The sequence below is a fragment of the Schistocerca nitens genome, chromosome 3, assembly GCF_023898315.1.
Source record: "Schistocerca nitens isolate TAMUIC-IGC-003100 chromosome 3, iqSchNite1.1, whole genome shotgun sequence".
Taxonomy (NCBI): Eukaryota; Metazoa; Arthropoda; class Insecta; order Orthoptera; family Acrididae; genus Schistocerca; species Schistocerca nitens.
This window is the reverse complement of record NC_064616.1, coordinates 447,031,828-447,046,512: the sequence shown is the minus strand read 5'-3', so window position 1 is coordinate 447,046,512 and position 14,685 is coordinate 447,031,828. Positions and strand designations below refer to the sequence as shown.

The window sequence follows — 14,685 nt, the reverse complement described above, 5'->3', positions numbered from 1 at the left end:
TGTCCATGGTGGTCATTCACCTTATTAAAAACCATGTCCCATCTTTTTTAATGTCGAGGGGACCATCATGCAGTGGCTGCACTGCAGTTATTGACTTTGAGCAAAAGTGTCATTCCTGATCCTCTGATTGTGTATTTCTTTCAGTTACCTTCTGTATTATATTGCAGCAGTTCTGTCTATATATGGACTAAGTGCCATCAAGCTACATTACTTTGCTGTGGCATATTATGCAAAAGTTACTTCCTTCCTTAAATTTTGCATGCCAGTGTATCTTGGTGTTGTGTAGACTTGGTTATATCACGTTTGTGATGGTCATTGTAGAGGTATCTAATTTTACATACAATGAAATTAATTTAATATGCATAAAAGTTAGCAACTTCTACAATAAGAAAATTTGTCATCTTTTTTCTATACAAAAATGTACATGTTAAATACAGGGTTATTACAAATGATTGAAGCGATTTCACAGCTCTACAATAACTTTATTGTTTGAGATATTTTCACAATGCTTTGCACACACATACAAAAACTCAAAAGGTTTTTTAGGCTTTCACAAATGTTCAATATGTGTCCCTTTAGTGATTCGGCAGACATCAAGCCAATAATCAAGTTCCTCCCACACTCGGCGCAGCATGTCCCCATCAATGAGTTCGAAAGCATCGTTGATGCGAGCTCGCAGTTCTGGCATGTTTATTGGTAGAGGAGGTTTAAACACTGACTCTTTCACATAACCCCACAGAAAGAAATCGCATGGGGTTAAGTCGGGAGAGCGTGGAGGCCATGACATGAATTGCTGATCATGATCTGCACCACGGCCGATCCATCAGTTTTCCAATCTCCTGTTTAAGAAATGCCGAACATCATGATGGAAGTGCGGTGGAGCACCATCCTGTTGAAAGATGAAGTCGGCCTTGTCGGTCTCCAGTTGTGGCGTGAGCCAATTTTCCAGCATTTCCAGATACACGTGTCCTGTAATGTTTTTTTCGCAGAAGAAAAAGGGTCCGTAAACTTTAAACCGTGAGATTGCACAAAACACGTTAACTTTTGGTGAATTGCGAATTTGCTGCACGAATGCGTGAGGATTGTCTACCGCCCATATTCGCACATTGTGTCTGTTCACTTCACCATTAAGAAAAAAATGTTGCTTCATCACTGAAAACAAGTTTCGCACTGAACGCATCCTCTTCCGTGAGCTGTTGCAACCGCGCCGAAAATTCAAAGCGTTTGACTTTGTCATCGGGTGTCAGGGCTTGTAGCAATTGTAAACGGTAAGGCTTCTGCTTTAGCCTTTTCCGTAAGATTTTCCAAACTGTCGGCTGTGGTACGTTTAGCTCCCTGCTTGCTTTATTCGTCGACTTCCGCGGGCTACGCGTGAAACTTGCCCGCACGCGTTCAACCGTTTCTTCGCTCACTGCAGGCCGACCCGTTGATTTCCCCTTACAGAGGCATCCAGAAGCTTTAAACTGCGCATACCATCGCTAAATCGAGTTAGCAGTTGGTGGATCTTTGTTGAGCTTCGTCCTGAAGTGCTGTTGCACTGTTATGACTGACTGATGTGAGTGCATTTCAAGCACGACATACGCTTTGTCGGCTCCTGTCGCCATTTTGTCTCAGTATGCTCTCGAACGCTCTGGCGGCAGAAACCTGAAGTGCGGCCTCAGCCGAACAAAACTTTATGAGTTTTTCTACGTATCTGTAGTGTGTCGTGACCATATGTCAATGAATGGAGCTACAGTGAATTTATGAAATCGCTTCAATCATTTGTAATAGCCCTGTATTTTTTGTGTTTTGATTCCAAGATGCCCTGTGGTTTATGTTTTGGACTGATTCATCATACAAATGTTGTTTATAGAAAAAGGGAACGCAAGAATAAAGAAAGAAACTTATGACATGAACATCTTATTGGCAACTTTTAAGCTGTTTGTGATGCTAACAGTAATTTCTTTAATGAAATGTTTAAGAATATTTTGATTCCAGGAGTAGTGAAGTGCTCTTGGAAAAACTTACCCAACAGTTACTGAATATGTAGGTCAATAGTGACTTACTTAAAACTGGTTTAAGTTTTATCACCTTGAGATTCCTTTCCTATCTTAGTTGAGTACTTGAATGACAGTAAGCATGGGATTCAGGTGAATCATACCAAAAGAGGGAAGGGCACTTCATAGTAGTTCAAGCAAAACTGCAAAAGACGTTTACAAGACACAAAGAGAAATTGGAAGCCTGACACTCAGGTAGTGGTCATGATATTTGGTTGTAGTAATGTCTCACTGTTTGGTGTGTTTGGTGACTGCCAACACACTTCGTATAACACACAGAACTAAATGCCAATTATAGAAAAAGTATTTGTGTAAAACATCTACTAGAAGAGTCATTTGTATAATGAAGAAATGTTTGAGAAACTGTAATTCATTTTTTTCTTTTATGTGGCAACTTTACTCTTTCATAAATGACAACTAAAAACTAAAGATGAATGACTGTATAAACTCTGTTACATTTACGTAGTTATTAGTCATGGTGATACAAATAGATGTTTTCAAAGACTATGGGTGAAGACATGCAAATCTTTATTACAATCAAATTACCATAACAAATTATATTTTCATGACCCTGAATGTGATAATTTAATGCCAGTACCTGTGTTAAATGTTGCCATTGTATAGTGTAATTATTGTATTCTTTTGAACGAAAGAGAGTAAATGTTTATCAAAAACTATCAAGGGAATTCTTGGACTTAAAACCCCCTTGCCCCCCTTATATTTGAGCAACTATTACAGTGTCATGAATTTGGTGAGACTGCAGAGAGAAAGTGATGTAGGAGCAATGTTAGTACTTCCCTTGAGTACAGTTTATAACTAAATCAGGATAGGCAGATTATGCCATGACTGAAATATCACCTTTTTGCAAAGCAAGATCATTAACAGGTGCTAGTGTGATGATACATGTCACAGGACAACTGGTACGAATCCTAGCGATGTGAGTTATGTGAAGCTAAAGACTCTTTTTATGAACAGCTTGAAGACACATATAGCTGAAAATGATGTGACAGTGATTCTAGGAGATATGAATGCAAAGGTGGGAAACCCTGTTGAAAACGAGTATGTTACAATCTACATGAAGAGTGTGAGGACAATGGATTGAATTGGTTTATTTCACTATAAGCAAAAACGTTGCCAAAAAGAACACCATATTCCCGTGAAAGAACATCCATAAAGGGACATGGAAATCTTTGGATGGGGGCACAGTTAACCAAATAGATCATGAACTTGTCCAAATAAGGCATAGCTCAGACATTAAGAACGTTAAAGTGAGAAGGAAGGCAGATATTGATTCAGACCAAGGTGGTGGCAAGTTGTAAGCAGAGATACTGACAACAACTTATAACTGTGTAGAAAGGGAAAGGAATTCTAATGTGGAACCAGTCATTACCAATGAGAGGGGAAGAACAGAATTCCAAAGAGAAATGGATGAAGGGAGGAGAATGATTGTCACTGAGGAGAAAGCTAGCTCTGAAGTGCAGTGGCAACTAATGGAAAGAACAATATCACAGACAATGGAATCCAAGCTAGAACTGGAAAACAAAGGTAGAAGAAGTGAGTGGTCTGATGATGACTGTGAGAAGGTGATTGACAGATGGAACAGTGCAGGGAATAAGATGCTCTAGGGAGAAACTCTGGCTGCCAGACAAATGTATAAAGAAAAAAGATTTAAAGCAAAATTATTTGCTGAAGGAAAAAGAGAGAATTTGGGAAAAAAAATAGATTCAAAGACACTGAGAAACATAGAAATGAAAAGGATATTAGAAGATTATTTAAGGGAATAAAAGAGATAAAATAAGGGTGGCATTCTTGCACAGTGATATGTAGGGATAAATAAGGAAAGCAGATCAGAGGAAGAACCAGAATTATAGAAAGCTGGGAAGAATATTTTAAAGAACTATTGAAATCTGGGGAAATCTAGGAATATGCAGAAGAAGAACAGGTGGAACAAGTTGATAGCAATAATTATGGAGAGGAACCAACATTGGAAGAAGTAACTGTAGCTGGAGATGAGGAACTGTAGATCTGTGGGGGAGATAAGATCCCAACCAGGACTTGCACCCAGGATCTCCTGCTTACATTGCAGATGCTCTATCCATCTGAGCCACTGAGGACACTGAGGATAGTGCGACTGCAGGGACTTAGCTCTGGCATGCCTCCCGTGAGACTCACATTCTCAACTTATTGTCTAACTATGATTACTGGGAAACTATTTAGTTTTGGAATGTGAAACAGGTGCACCTGTTTTGGTCATAAGTAAGGGAAAAACAAAGTATATGGTCAACTCCAGAAATAAAACAAAGTGAAGAAATGTTGAGCAGTTTGAAGGGTTTGAAAGAGTAAATTATTTTATGTATTTGGGAGGAATGGTTATGGAAGATAATATTTTACCAACAAAGATAAAGGCAAGAATAGCTGCAGGTAACAGGTGATATTACAGTGTCCTTAACCTGCTACAATCCTGCAACATCTTAAGACAGTTGAAGATGGCAGTTTACAAAATGATTATAAAATCTGTTATTACATATGGATCTGAAACATGGACAATAACACAAGCCAGAAAAACCGTGGATGCATGGAACACAAAGTACTGAAGAAGATATATGGAGCAGCCTGTGATAACAGTGCTTGGGAAATTAGGACCAATCCAGAACTTCGTGAACTAGGGATGAATGTTAAAGTGTTTGGGACATATGCAGAGAATGGAAGAACAGTGAATAACAAAGAAGGTGCTATTTGCAAAGCCAGAGTGTAACAGCTCAAGTCCTAGGTTGTGATTGCTGTATAATGTGGAAATGGATCTGAAAAGCTTAGGAGTGCAGAACAGAAGAAGGCTGGTGAAGTCAAGAGATGAATGGAGGAGACAGATGTTTGATGAGGCCCTCGTGCTTCACAGGTGGCACTGGGAAAAAAGAAGAAGAACAAGAACAAGAACAAGAAGAAGAAGTTATTTTCAACCTTGAGATTTGAATTGAAGAGAAGTGGGCTCTATGCCAGCACTGAATTTCACCTTCTCACACTCTTATTTATCATCCTCATCATAATTATCATCAACCAACAACAACGGAGTCCTATGCTCTACAGGCAATATTCACAGCAACCTTCACTAAGCAGTTACATATATGACACAATACTCACACTCCATGAAAGAATCCTGCCATAACATGTGAATTAATATAAAATTTTCAGTTAGGTTGTCAAACATACTCTTCAGGCTTCCTAAGTGGCAATAATCCACAACTGCAATTTACTACCACAACTTTCTCACGTCTCTATTGAAGATGGTGTAATTACAGTTTCCCAGTCTGTTAACAGATGAAAAAGGCTGGAAATTCAGTTAATTCCATATTGTGTGATAGATTTTATAAATATAAATCATCTTGTACTCTGTCTCTCAATAACTAGCAAATGCTCACTCTTTGTAAGTATCTGTATCAGTCTTTATTCTTTACAGATATTGATGAATGTTCAGAGACAGCAGGAATTTGTCAGCAAAATTGTATTAACTTATGGGGATCATATCGATGTACATGTGACGCTGGATATGTGCGTAATATTGATAATCGGTAAGCATGATGCATACCTAAATCTGCCTGCAGAAGAGATTGTTTCATATTCAAAATGTGTATTTTGGAATTAAAGTCTGTTTAATTTTCCACAGATCATGTGATGATATAGATGAATGTGAAAAATTCAAAGACCGTAAGCTGTGTGTTGGTTTCTGTACAAATGAACCAGGAAGTTACCGATGCAGCTGTCCAAGTGGTTATCGTCTTGGTGCTGATGGCAGAACATGCCATGGTATGTGTTCTTGAGATTCAGTAACATCTTAAAGAAATAATGTCTGCCTTTTTGTGTGTGTGTGTGTGTGTGTGTGTCTCCTATCACATTTTTTCCTACATAACCTTTTTTTTTTTTTTTTTTTCCAATGAAAATCCATCAGAACGAATCTCTTGTGTATTTTACAGTCTTTAGAATTTTAATTCACAGAATACATACAAAGTAATTAAGTTTAAGTTCTTTGCAGTTTTATAATTAGTGTTCAACTTGTAAAATGTTTTAGTATTTTATGGTTACTGATTTTCTTCTGTGTATCTTTTCTATCTTCCTAAGAATTTTCTTGATTTTATAATTTATTAGCAAGCCTATAAAATAGAATAAATTAGGTTATTAGTAAACAAAATGATATGGAAAGGGGCAGACGTGAGAAATCAATAGCTTGAAAGGGAAATAGAAGACTTAACTTCTTGAGTGGACCCTAAGATAGTGCAATGCAGCAATAAAGAATACTGCATACAGTATACTTGTGTGGTGTATCATAGAGTATGGTTTCAGTGGAGGCACCTGCAACCAAGTCGACATTACAAAAGAAATTGAATGAATTCTAAAATGTGCTACTAGGTGTTGGTACACACCTTAAAAGTATAATAGAGCTATTCAGGCAAGCTAAATGTGAACTTTTGGAAGAAAAATAACACTGCTTTTGTAAAAACCTGGTGGGTGAATTTAAAGAAGAGCTATTCACAAGTTACTATACCACAGTTCTCCTATTTCATGTAGACACTATGAGAATAAGTTAAGAAAAATTAGGATATGTATTGAGTCACAGTCATTTTTTCCGTGATCCATAACCCATGGTACCGATACAAAAATGTTCAGTATATTTCATTTTATTAGCTGCCAAGCTGACCATATAGTTGTTTCAGAAATGGCATAAAACTACACAACAAGACTCTTTGTTAGTGTGTTATATCGTAATACATACACTGCAATATCTCAGCGTAATACATACAATGCAATATCTCAGTGCTATCTCACTTATATTTTACCTATTTATTTATTTACACTTCAGTCAGTTTGTACAGCGATATTGAACACATCAAGTCATCATGTATATTATATGCTGTCTGTACAAATGTGTCTAGTAAAGTCAAACTAAACATAGAAACATTTTTGTGTAAAAACACCAATGTAGTTTAAACAGTACTCCCACTTTTTGTGTATGATGAACTCTGGAAGATTCTGCAAGGCAACTATAAATGTCTTTATTTTAGCTGTGAATTTATTTTTCTCATTCACCTAACTAATTGATGTAAGCTGACAACGTACTATTCCATATGATTTCTCCCATGTCTTGGAGTGTAAGGCCTCTTTATGCATTCTACATAGAGGTCCCTACAGTTCTGTGTATTGTAGCTATTACTGCAGATATAATAGTCTGAGTTAGATGTGTTACTTTCTTTCCTTGTCTTCCTTCCTTAATTTTGTAGCAAAATCATTTTCGTCATAACTCTCTTTGTTCTTTTTCCCTTCATTATTTGAACAGAAAAGGTTATTATTTATGTTTAGATGTAATTTTTCATGTTATTTATCTTGTCCTAATTACATTTTTATTAATTTGAATTCCTCACTGTAATTATGACTAATAACTCTTCATCTTCTATTTGATATTTTATTCATTTCTGTACTATCAGTGAAGATAGTATCACTTGTATGCAGTAACTGCTTTGGGTGGCAAAGCTGCAAAAGTCATTCTCTATCTGATGAGAAGAGTGCTGCATGGAGTAGTGAGTTAACAAACCAACTGATATCCAGTAACCAGACAAATTTCATAGTACCAGAGCAGAGATCCACAAGTGTAAATGAAATAACATACCCAAGTCAAATAATAGGTACTAACATGTCCATTATTAAGAGCTTCATTCAATGCACTGCATTGTCAGAGGGTGGGCTGCGACATCTGTTTAATGCACCTCCACAGAGATAGTTACCCTCCAGTGCTGGCTCACAAGAGGCCACACCCACCACACTCTCCAATGATGCACTGCGCATACAGGATCAGAAGACGACGCTGTTTTGGACATAGCTAATGTCACTGCTTTCACTTCTGAGTCATTATTGGCTTCATAGGATACTACATCCTTTCCCCTTTAATAGGCATGTAGGCCTGAAAATGGCAGGGGCAGTGCTGGGAGCAATGTTGTGGGGGGAGGGGGGGGGGGGAGGAGGGCGTCGAGTGGCAGGGCTGGTCTACAGTTTGTGAAGTTATGGACTTGCATCTGACAAAATGAGTGCCAGGAGAGAGAGAGAGGAAGCCAGAGCTCTGTCTCTGTGTGCATCAACTGTTACTCTGTAATAGTTTTCTAAGGCTGTGCAGCTCACAGCAGGTGCACAGGTCATAATGCCGGTCTATTGATAAGAGTGAATTGATATGTAGCAGGGGAGCTAGTGAGGGTTTCCTTGGATGATGTTAGTACTGTGACCTTTCACACTTGTATTTTTAAGTTTATGACTATCCTCTACACTTCCGATTTGGATGTTGAATGAAAGGGAACAGTGGTCACGTATTAGTTTTTGATGCAAGAATGGTAGTTGCAGTCCATATTTTCTACTGCAGAATTGATTCTGGGTCACTAAACATAGTGATATACAAGCAACTTCATGCTGGATATCCTCAAGCAAGATCTGTGGAAGAACTGAAGGATACATGTTTAGAAGAATGATAGGTTAATAACTCAACATTCTTCTTCTTCTGTATCTAAAAATATGATATTGTCAATAGTACTGAGATGGGGTGCAAAGAAAAGAGTGTCCTGTATGATGGACTGACACTTTTTTGCAGATATTCTGGCCACTCCTAATTTACTGACAAGAGTACCCTATGGAGTAGCAGGTCCTGTCACTGACATGACTTAGAAGTAGATAAAAATATTTCATTCGATTTTAAAAAAGTCAGTTTTGTGCGCTTACAAGTTACTGTAGCAGAAGCAGGAGCTCACAAAATCTAAAAAAAATTACAAAAATTAGTTTACCTATCAAAATAAAAATAGTCACCAATCCTTGACTCCCTACTTTTTCAACTAAAATGTAAGAAGTTGATGTGAAGAGAGAGACTGAATAGCAATAACTGATACCTTCATCTACATACATACTCTGCAAACACTGTGAAATATGTTGCAGATGGCACTTCCCATTGTACCAGTTATTAGGTCTTATTCCTGTTCCATTCACATGTGGAGTGCAGGGAGGGTGATTGTTTAAATTCCCATGTCTGTTCTGTAATTAATCTTATCTTATCTTCATAATCCCTATGGGAGCAATATACAGGGGGCTATAGTATATTCCAAGAGTCATCCAAATAAATCACTGTACATGAAACCTTCAATATAATAACCAAAAAAGTAATGCAAAAGGTTTTAAAAATGTGAAACACAAAAAAGAACAAAAATACGATCAAAAAATATAGTCAGAATGTATGTTTTGATGAGCACTATTATCATGCTTTTCACTTGGCCACCATCTTGTGAAAGGTACCAAACAGATATAGATATATGAAGACAGTAACTTGTTCTCGAAAGAACAGTTACTGTTGATGACCGTGCAGCTTTTCCGTTGGAATAAATGATGACTAACTGACAACCTAAGCTGCCAACAGGTGTTGTTTATATACCTCGATGTGGACAGCTGAAAATGTGTGCCCCAACTGGGACCCGAACCCGGGATCTCCTGCTTACATAGCAGACGCTCTATCCATCTGAGCCACCGAGGACACAGATGAATTGCACGTCTGCAGGGACTTATCCCTTGCACGCCTCCCGTGAGACTCACATTCCCAACTGTCCACAATTCTACATATGTATTGTACCTTATAGAGCATCTGCCATATAAGCAGGAGATCCCGGGTTCGGGTCCTGGTCGGGGCACACATTTTCAGCTGTCCACATCGAGGTATATCAACAACACCTGTCGGCAGCTTAGGTTGTCAGTTAGTCATCAGATATAGATATGGATGTAGAATAACTTGTTGTTGTTGTTGTTGATGATGATGATGATGATGACTGTTGCATGTTATGCAGGACTGTATTTACGATCCATAGACACTCTAGGCTCCACCTGTGTTGTGAGCCCTACCAAACAAAATTTTGTGGTAACTGCTGCATCCTGCTACTAGTGCGTGTGAGTGTGGCGAGTGTGATGTCGCCACACATGTGTGCATGAATCAGCTGCCAACTATAACAGCCTGGGCTGGCTTATGAAGGGCACTTGTGGTGGGAGACATGCGCACAGTGTGGTCTCCACCCACTGTCTGCCAGCGACTGGCGACTATATATGTGCGGGCAGTGCTGACTGATGCTCTCTGTTTTCTTTGAGTTTCCCACTCGTTCTGTGTCTTGTTATGTGTGGATTCAGAAGAGGTTTATTTCCATTATTGTTCAGATGTTTATGAATAAAGCCATATTTGTGTTATTTGGAACATTTTTGTGTATTACTTGGTTACTACATGATTGAGGATGAAGATGGAATGGTTTCTGTATGTGCAGTCTTTAAGAGCAGTTTCATCAAGTTAGTCATTGTGAACACCAAGGTACCAGCCCTGACTGAACATGATTGAACAGTTTACTTCGGCAGTGACCACTTAGTTTCCATTAACAGACAGGGTACCGTTCCACTGGTCCATCCATCCACTTTTCCTCTGTATGCCCTGCAGCTCTTACTTTTGATCACATGTGTAGTTTATTGTCCAACTACTATCACAAATGAATGTATGTCATAGCAGCATGAGTTGGATTCTACTAATGTCACAAAAAATCAAACCAGTCACACAGGGACTGGGCAGCTGAACTTCGAGGCCTTAGCCATAAGTGTTGATTTGTTATTGATGCCCATAACGACTCTTAATGCAGACTCTGTGATGCACAATGCAATTATCTGTTTATCTCTGGACAAGGAAATGCACCAGAAGGCTTTAGTTTGTGAAAAAACCCCGTTGGTAGAAGTTTTGCAAATAACACAATCTTCTGAAGTTTCTCAGGCAGCAGGTGAGCAAACTGAAATGTGGGGCATGTGGCAGTAGGGTCTACATCTACATCTACATCTACATTTATACTCCGCAAGCCACCCAACGGTGTGTGGCGGAGGGCACTTTACGTGCCACTGTCATTACCTCCCTTTTCTGTTCCAGTCGCGTATGGTTCGCGGGAAGAATGACTGTCTGAAAGCCTCCATGCGCGCTCGAATCTCTCTAATTTTACATTCGTGATCTCCTCGGGAGGTATAAGTAGGGGGAAGTAATATATTCGATACCTCATCCAGAAACGCACCCTCTCGAAACCTGGTGAGCAAGCTACACCGCGATGCAGAGCGCCTCTCTTGCAGAGTCTGCCACTTGAGTTTGCTAAACATCTCCGTAACGCTATCACGGTTACCAAAGAACCCTATGACGAAACGCGCCGCTCTTCTTTGGATCTTCTCTATCTCCTCCGTCAACTCGATCTGGTACGGATCCCACACTGATGAGCAATACTCAAGTATAGGTCGAACGAGTGTTTTGTAAGCCACCTCCTTTGTTGATGGACTACATTTTCTAAGGACTCTCCCAATGAATCTCAACCTGGTACCCGCCTTACCAACAATTAATTTTATATGATCATTCCGTTTCAAATCGTTCCGCACGCACACTCCCAGATATTTTACAGAAGTAACTGCTACCAGTGTTTGTTCCGCTATCATATAATAATACAATAAAGGATCCTTCTTTTTATGTATTCGCAATACATTACATTTGTCTATGTTAAGGGTCAGTTGCCACTCCCTGCACCAAGTGCCTATCCGCTGCAGATCTTCCTGCATTTCGCTACAATTTTCTAATGCTGCAACTTCTCTGTATACTACAGCATCATCCGCGAAAAGCCGCATGGAACTTCCGACACTATCTACTAGGTCATTCATATATATTGTGAAAAGCAATGGTCCCATAACACTCCCCTGTGGCATGCCAGAGGTTACTTTAACGTCTGTAGATGTCTCTCCATTGATAACAACATGCTGTGTTCTGTTTGCTAAAAACTCTTCAATCCAGCCACACAGCTGGTCTGATATTCCGTAGGCTCTTACTTTGTTTATCAGGCGACAGTGCGGAACTGTATCGAACACCTTCCGGAAGTCAAGGAAAATAGCATCTACCTGGGAGCCTGTATCTAATATGTTCTGGGTCTCATGAACGAATAAAGCGAGTTGGGTCTCACACGATCGCTGTTTCCGGAATCCATGTTGATTCCTACAGAGTAGATTCTGGGTTTCCAAAAACGACATGATACTCGAGCAAAAAACATGTTCTAAAATTCTACAATAGATCGATGTCAGACATATAGGTCTATAGTTTTGCGCATCTGCTCGACGACCCTTCTTGAATACTGGGACTACCTGTGCTGTTTTCCAATCATTTGGAACCTTCCGTTCCTCTAGAGACTTGCGGTACACGGCTGTTAGAAGGGGGCCAAGTTCTTTCGCGTACACTGTGTAGAATCGAATTGGTATCCCGTCAAGTCCAGTGAACTTTCCTCTGTTGAGTGATTCCAGTTGCTTTTCTATTCCTTGGACACTTATTCACATGATGTTCCCACTAGGACAGCAGATATCTTGCACAAGGAACCGGCATTGCTGGCAGGAAACATGCAGACCCAGTGCTGAACAGTCCTAGGCCAGTCCCAGCAACCACGACCGCCACAGTGCTAGCATCAGCATTCCCTGTTTCTATCTTCTTCTTTCTGTTTTGTCCAGCGTGAACATTTGGCATGCCCTAAGCACTGGGCTCATTGTAATGCTTTTCAGAAGAAAGGCCACATCGCCTCCGTGTGTCGTTCACCAAAGGTTGCTCAGGATACATACATGGGCGTAAACTGTGTGGCTCCAATGCTTGTGACCTCTCCCAAGTTGTTTATTGAGTTAAGCATTTTTTGTCAAGTGCACCAGCTATAGGTTGACATAGGTGCTGCAGTGACACTATTGAATTCTCAAACCTATGTGAGTTTAGGCTCACTGCTGTTGAGACAGGTCATGTGGGAGATGGTCACTTATAACAAACAGAACATTGTGCTGTTGGGACAACTTATGGTATCTGCCTCTTACAAGTCAATGGTTCGTTCCATTACAGTTTTGGTTGTTGCTGATACCAGTGTTGAAAACTTGTTTGGGATGGATGCATTTCAGGCATTTGGATTTTGTATCACCAACACAGTTCACCTTGTGTCCAATCAGGTACCATATTCTCAGCTGGAAACTCTGTGTGAGGAGTTTTTGGACTTGTTTTCAGAAGCTATAGAGTTTGTTACAAATTTTTCTGCTTTTATATTTCTTTGAAATCCCCAGCTCGACCTTGTTTTTGTCGTGCACAAATATTGCTGCTCCCCTGAAAGATCAAGTGAAAGCAGTACAGGAAAGACTTCAATCTCTAGGGGGTGCAATCTGTTATGGCTAGTGAATGTTCATCTCTGCTGGTTGTAATTCAGAAGCTGTTCGACTCTGTGGCGAATTCAGTACTAATGTCAACATGCAGTTGATCATGGACATGTTTTCTCTCCCATGTCAGAAGGAACTGTTGGCAAAAGTATCAGGTGGCCAGCACCTGTCTAAAATTGATTTGTCTGAAGCATATCTGCGGGTTCCTGTGGACTAAGAGCCTTGGCAAGTTCTGGTTTTGAATATTCTTTTTTTTTCTCTATCATATTTGCACCTTCCTTTTGGTGTGGCTAGTGCCCTTGCTATTTTCCAACGTTTTTAGAGCAGTTGACAGTGCCTATCCTGGGTTTGCATTAATTATCTGGATGATATTGTTATCATAGGCTCCTCCATGGCTGATCACTTGAAAAATTTGCACACTTTGTTTTCTGTCTTTCAGTCTGCATGCTGATGGACTGACCTCACAAAATCTCATTTTTTCAACCTTCTATTGTTTATTTTGGGTTTGAGGTCTCATGGGATGGGGTTCGCCCTCTGCCAGACCACATCTATGACTCACCCCTCATCCACAAAGGAGCTACAGGCCTTCCTAGGGAAGATAGCTTAGTACCGTAAATTCCTGCTAGGAGCAGCCAAATTGGCTAATCTGTTGCATGCCTAGATACACAAGAATGTACCTTTTTGCTGGAGACCAGATTGCAAACATGATTTTCAAATGTTGAAATCCAAACTACTCTCAACCCCTAGTTTAACTACATTCTCTCCAGATAATAGTTTTGATGACTGACACCTGACAGTACAGCCTCAGTGTGGTTCTTGGGCATCAATATGCTGACGGCTCTGAACAACCTGTTGCTTTCACCACAAAATCTCTCACTCCAGCACAGCAACATCACCCTCAGGTGGAAAGAAAAGGCTCTTGTCTTAGTATATGCTCTCCAGAAATTTCATGTTTTTTGTGTGGCTCCAAGTTTCACCTTATTACTGACCATAAGCTGTTTGTTTCCTTGTATAAACCTCACACTTCCTTGCTTGACAAGGCAGCACACCACGTACAATGCTGGGTGCTGTTCTTGTCTCACTAAAATTACAAAATCCATTTTTCACCTACGTCTAAACATGCCAATGAGGACGCCTTATCCCACATTCTTGTGAGTCTTGCTCCTGACTTTGATCATGAAGAATTGATTTGCTTCCATCTTGATACTGAAGTGCAGGCTGTAGTCAAAGGTTTCCCAATTATGAGGTCACGTGTAGCAGCTGCCGTTGCTGTCGACCCAGTTCTCCACTAGGTCATTTGGTTTTTTCAACAGGTCTGACCAGGTAAATTGCCAGGTCAGACTTCAGACCCCCCTGTGGAACGTTTTTCGTTATGGTATCACCTCTCTGATTTTGAAGGTGATTTGCTACT

At 39.9% G+C, this 14,685-nt stretch overlaps 1 protein-coding gene across 3 annotated transcripts in view; it reads left to right on the top strand.

The window, feature by feature from the left end:
• LOC126248378 (fibrillin-1-like) overlaps positions 1 to 14,685 on the top strand; it is a 647,044-nt gene that overhangs the window by 610,206 nt on the left and 22,153 nt on the right. For all 3 annotated transcript variants that reach the window (XM_049949314.1, XM_049949313.1, XM_049949315.1), the window contains 2 exons: positions 5,491 to 5,602; positions 5,698 to 5,837. In XM_049949314.1, coding sequence (XP_049805271.1) covers positions 5,491 to 5,602; positions 5,698 to 5,837 — 252 coding nt within the window. The remainder of the gene's footprint in view (positions 1 to 5,490; positions 5,603 to 5,697; positions 5,838 to 14,685) is intronic.